This window comes from Limulus polyphemus, unplaced genomic scaffold (assembly GCF_000517525.1).
Source record: "Limulus polyphemus unplaced genomic scaffold, Limulus_polyphemus-2.1.2 Scaffold3259, whole genome shotgun sequence".
NCBI lineage: Eukaryota > Metazoa > Arthropoda > Merostomata > Xiphosura > Limulidae > Limulus > Limulus polyphemus.
The window spans coordinates 65105-74596 of record NW_013668869.1 but is presented as its reverse complement, the minus strand read 5'-3'; the positions used below and the strand labels follow the sequence as shown (position 1 = coordinate 74596).

Genomic DNA, 9492 nt, shown 5'->3' with positions numbered 1-9492 from the left:
TATTCTTGAAGAAACAAAGTATTTTCTGATTTGGTAAATCACTGAGACAAGAATTAACTACGTATGTGTGTGTGTGTGCTTGTAAATAAGTAAATATAAATATATATACCGTATTTGTCCAAATATTATGCACACTTTTTTTTCTCTTCCAAATACCTCCTGAAAAATTGACTGTGCATTATATTCATGCATATTCAATTCTGTTAGGTATTTTACTAGAAGCTACCATCAAAAATCAGTAAAGGTTTAAAAACATGTTGCATATCCAATGCAATGAATGGGACAGATGATGACATACTGTGGGAATCAAAAGAGGATGAAGCAAATCTGATGGCTACGACAATTGTAGCGCTTACGAAGATTTATGTGAAGATGAATGATTAGTTTAGTGTATTACCACGTATAAACTTTTCAATAAATTTTGTAAAATAGACAAACAAAAAATTTTCAATGGAAGATTTCTAAAAATGTTTAATACATCAATAGTTGTTTACTGTATTTAGAAACTATTCAATACATTTTGTGCAACTGATGTGTAAAAAAACATTTTCTTCAATTTAACCTTTCAAAATTTTGTACTCATTGTACTTAAGGGTGCATTATATTTGGACAAATACATTATATTCAGATAAAAAGGAAAGTTTTGATTACAGCCAACTTTTAGAAGTTTGGTTAATACTTTCTATCTCATTGTGATTTGTTATAGATGGATAGTAACAGCTAGTTTATTTATATTAGCTAGTTCTTAAAATAATGTTACTGTTTTTAACATAGACATTACAAATGAATTTTTGTGCAAAACATGTCTTTGTGAAATCTAGCAGATAATTCATACTTTTTACTGTTCTGAATAACTCGTGAATTTAGTAATAATAATTATAAAATATAACCTCAGATTTGTTACACATAATGCAATACAGTTTGAAAAGGTAATGATTAGTTAAAAATAAATCAAATTTTTACAAACGATTTTTGGAGGTATCATAAAATGGTTCTGGTAGGTCTTTAAAAATTAATTAATTTTTCTTTATTGTGAGCAAAATTAAAGTATTTAGGTTGTATCAGAATTCAGAAACAGTTAGGTTTTGTAAAGGGGTTTCAAAATAGAAGTAAATATTAAAGTGCAGTTTGCAGAACAAGAAAGAAGTGCATAGGACACATTTTCATATTTTGTAATTCCTTGTTATTCTGACTTTAAAATTGGCATATAGGGCTTTACTGTATAGCAAGATTATTGAGGAATAATTTGGGATGAAACAGGACTTGTATATATAGAATGGTTCAGTATATAACTAACAAATTGCAGACTAGTATTTTTTTATGTAATTTTCTAATGGTTAGTTTAAATTATTAATTGTTGATATTTATGCTGTGTTGTCTGTTCATCACAGACTGTATTTTGTATTGTTATGATATTGATTTTGTTTAATGTTATTTAATTCTTTAGCTGTCCTAATCATGTAAGTTTGTATAATGTAATATTTCCAACCTCTCCAATAATGTGCATACAGAACTTTATTTACCTGGTACACAAAATTTCTACATACATGTACTTCACTTCATTTTCTGTTACATCATATTTCATCTAGTGTTCTTCACCAAAGAATAGTTGTTACTTGCAAATGTCATGTTTTCTTTGAAAAGTTAAAATAAATTCATTCATGATTATTTTATGCCAATTGGTTTTTAACCTATTATTTGACAATAAGGTAATGTGAAACAGTTTGTTCATTTGAGCTTGTGATACATGTAAAAAATAACTGCATCTTTGCTTGCTTGTTCTTACAGGATTTTTTAAATACCAGAGACAAAGACATCACAGAAAGTCTGTACAAGTCAGATAACTGTGATTATGACATATTTGATAAAGAACCGTTTCCAGATAGTGGCACTGTCCAAGACTGTGCTAGTGGTGGTGATGATGATGATATGCTTGGGAATGAAAGGCTGACAGGCAATGGTCATGTAGTTGAAGAACAAGTAGAAACTAATGAGAAAAAACATGGGACAGTTGTAAAAGGTGAACTTCTTGCCAAGCAATCTGAAACAGTGAACAAAAGAATAATAAACATCAATGGTTTTGATGAAGGATTTTTTAGTGAGCAATTGTCCAAACATGAATATAAAGATACAGGGTACAACTCTGAAGTTCAAGGTGATGAAAAGTCATTTGAAAATGATATAAAAACACAAGAGGATAAGTCAGTTAATGAAAATATGCTTGCTGGGGAATCATTCAAAATTGAAAACCAAGAACAAGAAAAAAAAAATATCAGTAATGAAAGTCAACAGGAAGATGAACTATTCAGAAATGAAAAGAATGAACAGGAGTTTGAAAGTGAAGAAGGACTTGGTAAAGACTCATCCGAAGTAAATCAGTTGGATAAATCATCCAAAACACACAAAACAGTTAAACATTCAAAGGAAGAACTGAAGGAAATTTTTAGTGAAAATCAGAGGATACTGAGAGGTAAAATTTTCAGTTTAAATAATGCAAACTTAAGAGATCAAGAAACATTAACTGTTAATGAAACGTAGTTTTATTTATAGAACCAGTATCTATATTTGTATATAATAGTGGTAATCTTGTAATGTGAAACCTTAATTTCACAGATATTTGTCCTATTTTATATCTCATGGTGTTTATATTCTAGATTTCAATTGTGTTAGTTTTGAATCATTAGAGAAGTTGGTTTAAATTTATGATTACATACACTAAATGCAGAATGAAACATTTAAGAAAAATATTTTGGAATTATGGAATACTCCTAAAAGCTCATTATCGAATCCTGGCCACGACCAACACAGAAACCATTTCTTCTCAGGACTTTCCTGAAGGTAGCAGGAGATTATCAGCCAAAGTGTAGGATAGATACTAATTAGTAATTAGTTTCTGTGTGTGTGTGTGTGTGTATATATATATAAAGAACAATGTAGTTGGTAATTAATAATTACACTTAGGTGGTTATATAGGCTAATAATCGTGATTGTGGAAGCACATGGTATTTAATTTTGCTGTATATGTCAATGCAGTAATCAAAGACGGCCTCTTTTGGGGCAAACCCTCAGTACTCCTGGCTTTTGAACCTGTAGAAATTTCTTTTTTCTAATCAAGAAACATTTCTGACACATAAATCTGCTTCTTAGACTGTTACGTGGGATTATTGGGAATTGTTTCAGTTGGTTCCTTTTATGTGCTTCCCAATGGCACAGCAGTATGTCTGCAGACTTACAAAGCTAGAAACTGAGTTTTTATACCTGTGGTGGGCAGAGCACAGATAGCCCATTATGTAGCTTTGTGCTTAACTACAAACCAACAAACAAATCTTCTTATGATACTTTCGGGCAAAACTAATTTCTCCTTAGAGTGACAAATTCACAGAATAACAGATGTTTTCAAGATATGTACTTCAAAATTACTCTGTATTCTCTGTCTAACTGAATTCATCAAAAACGAAAGGAGTCTGGACACAAAAGTACAGCTATAATAAACTATTTTTATTTAGAACAAACAGCTAAAATGTATACATTACATGTTTCAATGAACAGTCTCCTCTACTGGAGAGTTAGCTCTGAAGACACTCTTAATTTGGTGATCTCTTGTTCTGGACTGTATATTTTCATCATGTTAGTTACTTAATTCATTAATATCAAACTTATCCAGAATGCTAACATCACTCACATGACTGGTCATTTTCAATAAAATATGAGAGGGGTCATTAGCTCAAGAGGTCACCTGACTATCAAAAGATACCTGTGTAACTTCATGTACTGTGATTGATATTGCAACTATCTTTCCCATGGAAGACAAAAGGTTCTACCCTAGATGAATGACACAGAACAATAGATAAAGCAAATAGAATTTAATGACCTTTTTGATCAACGTGTCATTCAGAAACTATACATACCTGCACAAATAACATGGATGTTTTTTCATTGGCTCTTAGATCAATAGGTTCCAACTGAGGACCTGTTTATTCCGATCCCCAGATTTCTTTGAACATTATTAACTTTTTAAATTATATTAAAGCTATATTCTAAAATAATATACTTCAGTGGCTGCATTTTAATGAAAACATTTTTTTTTAAACTCTCTTGTGGACCAGTAGTTGGGAACTACTGTTTCCTGCCACATGTAAAGACAATCAACTCTCATGCTGTAAATGAGATGAACATTGTTCACATTGTGCTGTCACTTTACAATTTTGTAATTCCTCTTGCTGTCTATATTTGTTGCTCTATCCAGAATCTATAGCATTTTACACTTAGATACTTATTGTTATAAAAATTTTCTTGAAATCACGTGAACAGGAGCTCCCATATCAGAACCCTCTTTGATATTTGTGACTCTTGTGATGTTTGTTCCTTCATGATTTTATGGCAAAACATACATACCTCCGCTGACACTTATAGTCATTTCTCGATCTTCATCTTTGCCATCTAAACATTGTGTTTGCTTGCTCCAGTCTATATATACCCCACTCAACTACCCTCGGCAACATCTAACTTGCAAAACTTTACACTGAGCCTCACATGCCCTCTATGCAGGTACTGTATATAAGCACTGTATGGCGACAATATAACCACTTTTTCTCGACAAAGCGCTAGTGCTAGGAATCATGTTTTGTGGTTAACATTTTCTTTTGAAACATTTTGACAGTATTCTGGTGTTTTTTTTCCCATTGCCAATATTTTGCTGGATTTCTTTTGCGGTTAAAAACACATAAATAAATAAATAAAAATGTAGGTATGAATTCCTATGTAATGGTTTCTGGCACATGGGGTTAACCAGACCTCGTCCATTCCTCCTTTGTTGTCGGGGGGTGGGGGTTCACTCTCAGTGGAGGCTGTCCGTGACCTGATACAGGATGAGTTGGAGTCCTTCATGCGGCCCGGGGGTTCAGAGTTGGCTTTTCATCATGAACCTGAATATACTGGGGAGAATTTAGATGCTGTTTTCTGCTCCTTCTTTCACTAGAGCTGCCTCTACTGAGGGCTCACCTGATTGGCCACCTTCTGCAGTTAGTTATGCAAGTTTGTGAAGCTTTGGGGATTTACTCCCTTCTTTTTGAGTCTACCCTGTCTTGTTGTCAGATTGACCTTGGGGGGGGGGTTACTTAGTTCTTCCTCCTTCGCCTGATATTGCCATGTATTCTGGGATGTTTGCAATGCAATTACGAGAGGGTATTGCTATGCCTTGCTTTGGATTTGTTGTTGGACCTATGGGGTTCCAGGTTAGAACCTGTTATCCCTCTTACCAGATCTCCATTTTTGTGGATTCATTTAACTCTTACGACTGTATTGTGATATTCCTCCTTGTGATTTCCAGGAGGCACCCCTTTTTCAGCCTTACTAGTTTGCTGGAGTCCCTGAAACTTTTGAGGCCTGATTTTATATGGCATGTTTGTAGTTTTCTTTATCGTCATTGGCTACTCGCCTCTTTTCTTCTCCAATAGATAATTCAGGATGATCGATCATTCATGTCTCGTGGCCCCCTACTTTGACACCTCGTTCTATTGGTTTACAGAATCAGTTCTATCCATATTCTTGGGGATCTTCGTAAGGTTGGGATGGCACCATTGTTGTCAGTGTCTACCCATTTAGAAAGTCGATCCAATTCATCCAGGATTCTATTCTCATCTTTTTTTGATGACCAAGAACAGTAGAGATTGGTGTCTTATCATCAGTCTGTCTCGACTCATTCTCTTCCTACAGCCTCCTCGTTTCACCATGGAATCTTTTCTTCAGATTCAGTGGCACTTCACACCACCAGATCTTTGAATGACCAAGTTTGATGTTACAGATGCCTACCTTCAAATCGATTTCTACATTTTTTGCACAAGGACTAGATGTAGCAGTTCCAAGCTCTCCCATTTGGAATTGCTTCAGCAATATATGTTTTCTGCCAAGTAGTATGGGCCTTTGAGCAGCGTCTTCATTTTCTGAGTCTGTGCACACGTTTATGTTTGGAAGATTGACTTCTTTTGTCACCAACCTGTCATGTTGCCACACTACATCTACAGACTCTCCTTTTAGAAGCCAGAAGGGAGACTTCATATCAGGTCGGACAAATCCATTCTCTCTCTCCAACTTCATATGTGGTCCATCTTGGGGTGTTTTTCAATGCACTTTGAGTCGAGCTCAATCTACTCCCCTCAGATTTATGCTGGGGAAGGGATTGTTAAGCATTTGCCTATGTCACCTTCTCCCACTGAATTGATGGTTCTGTCTGTTTTGGGGATTTGGGCTTCCCTAGAATCTTTCATATCATTGGATCAAGCCCATATGAGATCCCTTCAGTGTTCATTTTGTGGCCAGTGGTTCATGCATACTGATCCTTTGGATCACACAGTCTCTTAGCTCAAGCAATTTGCAGATCTCAAGTGGTGACTGGACAGGAACAACACAAATATCAGGGTCTGGACACCACATACTTGTGTGGAAATCCATCTCTTCACAGATGTGGTGCCTTTCTTCTGGAGTAGGCATTCCAGGGTATTTGGACTGATTATGAATCTACCCTGCATATCAACATTCTTGAACTTCTTGCAGTACATCTGCCGATGATTCCAGATCTTCCTCTCTTGCACGACAAAATGGTCATGATTCATTCTGACTATTTCACAGTGGTTTCATATCTTTCTTCTCAGGGAAGTTCTCAATCTTGAGGTCTTGGTTTTCAGGCTTTAGATTTTCTTTTTTGGCTCATTCCAATGACATCCATCTTTTGGCCTGTCATGTGCCAGTGGTTATGGTGATCTTTCAATGGATTTGTTCTCAGTTCGGCTCTCCAATGATAGAAACCTTTGCAATTTATTGGAATGCTAGCCTACAGTTCTGGTCTACAATTTCACATCCACAAGCTCTGCTGATAGATGCTTTCAGTCAAGACTGGACAGGATTCCATTTGTATGCCTTTCCTCCTATTCATCTCTTATCCAGACTCTTTGTCTGATTCATTTCACCCCATGTTGGGTTCTCTTGTCAGCACCTTTTTTTGGCCTGCTCAGACATGGTTTCCTCTTCTTCAGTTGCTCCAGGAATGTTTACCACTACCTCCTCATTCAACCTTGTTGAGACAACCTCAGTCCAACATTCAACACCTGGATGTTTAAAGATGTGTGGAAGTTATGCAGTCCTTTGCTTGACCATAGGGGTTTAAATTATACAGTTTTCGTTTACTTGACTATATCCTCCATCAACCTACTATGGCAATCTATCGATGGAAATGGACTACATATTGTCAGTGGTGTCTTTAGTGAGCCTTCAACCCACTTCATCTAACAATCTCCATAGTTTCAAGTTTTTTGACATACATTTTTGAAAGGTTTGGCTTCTACCTTGCATTATATACAGCATCCTTTGCTGCTTCCTTTCACTCTTCTACATATACAAAGATTTTTGACTCCTGTGCTATCTTGTTTTATGATCTTTTCATATTCTTCATCCCAATCTACTATTTCAATTATCTAATTAGGACTTTAGAGTTGTTTTTCGTGCATTATTACTTTATCCCATCAAACCTATGGTCTCCTGTTCTTTATATCACATTTCCCTCAAGGTATATTTCTATTGTTGTTAGCTTCCAGATGCAGCTATTCTGATTTATTTGTCATCTCTGTTCAGCAGACTCTCTATCCTTCCACCTCTTTTTTTGCTCTATCTAGACAGATCCTTCCTACTGAACACACTCGCTGCCAGATAAGGGAATAAATTATTTTTCTTATTCTTTTTCCCAGGCATTTCTCTTCTTTACAATCTATCATACCCAGATCTTTTGTGTCCAGTCAGAGCACTTAGATGTTCTGTGGTTTGTACAGAATTGTTCAAGGGCCCTATCCCCTATTTAGTGAGATTCTGCAGTATCCCTGGATTTATCACTCATTACGTTCATCAGGGGGCTTCGGGAGTTGATTCCTATAGCTTATTCAGGGTTATCTGTTGTAGATTGAAATATACTCCACATCACTTCTCACCAGATTTGGCATTTATCAATGTCATTATCTGCTTGTCTGAACTGTTCTCTGGGGGATATTTTGCGGGCCGGTATGTGGACTTCTCCCAACACTGCCCTATCTCATTACCTTCATGATCTGGCAGTTTACTCTTCTGTGGGATTTTTGCCTCCTCATGGCTGTGTTGACTACCGCTGCAATATTTTAACAAGGAGGTGTTAACTTTCTTACCTGATTAACAGTTTTTCTTTTTTCTTCTAAGGTCCCTCCTTATTTCCTTTGGATCCCACTCAGTGGCGAGTGTTACCCAGTCAGGTGTGCTTATATTTTTTTCAATTCCACACAAGCAACCTTTATATTGGTTCATGGTTGTAGCATGCTCTGTCGAGATGAGGTGTTCCATAAGACCTTCTAGATGCAATTCTGGATGGTAGTATTATCTTACAATACAAATCCAATGGACTGCCACTCATGGACTATCATGAGTAAAGCTAAAGGGGATTTTGCCAGTCTCTGCTGATCTTAGAGCTGAATCAGTTGAGATCAGTTTGCTTTTAAAACTTAGGAAACGTGGTTCACCTGTTGCACTGTCTCCGGAGACCTATTCCTCAGGACTCCCCACCGCACACATGTTCCCTCCTACTGCTATTAGTGGAGTTAGGGAGTCCTTACCACACCCAGATCCCAGTTGCTGGGGTGGTGGACAGAGGATTTTCCTTTGGAGTGTTGAGTAAAACCGGTCCAGATTTGATGCTTAGCTAAATGGTGGGGTGTGCTTGGACCCTCTTATGAACACTGTCAGGTCTTAGGTTGTTCATGCAGGGGGTCCACTATCTCCTCATAAATCTGAACGCAATGCGGTCCCATCTTAGGCCCTTGGTGAAACAGTGTTCTACGTCTTCTCCATAATTCCATGGGTAAGTGAAATTCTCCTCGCCCACTTGGTTGGGGAGTGAAAAATGAGTTCTGTACCTTGGGGTGAGTATGGCATATATGATCCTGTCAATCCAAGCCTGGAATGTTGCCTTTTGGACTTCATCAGGTTGATCAGAAGGATTGTCCACTTTGGTGTTGCTTTCTTTCTTTCATAAATCTGGAGGTTCGAAATGCATCATTCTGTGGTTATGTATATATTTGCACTCCAACTGCCCTTGCCATCAAGGGGGAATATGGTTACCATGACCCCTTAAATCCAACCCCGAGTCATGGAACCTTGGCTGCGTGGTTGGGGCTTGCCCATCATACTTACTTGTGTAACATTCCACCCTTTTCTGTAGTTCTGGGTGTAGAACGTACCTGTTCTGGATATAGTATGGTTATCCCTGGTTGGATACCACTTCTCATGGTACATCTTTATTCTATGCAGATGCTTTCTGTATAAAACTATGCCCTCACTGGCCCGTCCACCTTCTCAATGTGGGATTCTAGCTGTAAGTGTCAGTGGAGGTATGTATGTTTTGGAAGTTATCATTTTCCTAATCTGAAAATGTATTTCCAAACATACTTACCTCCGCTGACACTTACAGCTAGAATCCCA

The 9492-nt window shown here is 36.9% G+C and overlaps 1 protein-coding gene across 2 annotated transcripts in view; it reads left to right on the top strand.

Moving 5' to 3' along the window:
- Positions 1-9492, top strand: part of LOC106469004 (claspin-like) — a 56933-nt gene that overhangs the window by 8287 nt on the left and 39154 nt on the right. For both annotated transcript variants that reach the window (XM_022397406.1, XM_013929459.2), the window contains exon 3: positions 1789-2470. In XM_022397406.1, the coding sequence (XP_022253114.1) occupies positions 1789-2470 (682 nt within the window). The remainder of the gene's footprint in view (positions 1-1788; positions 2471-9492) is intronic.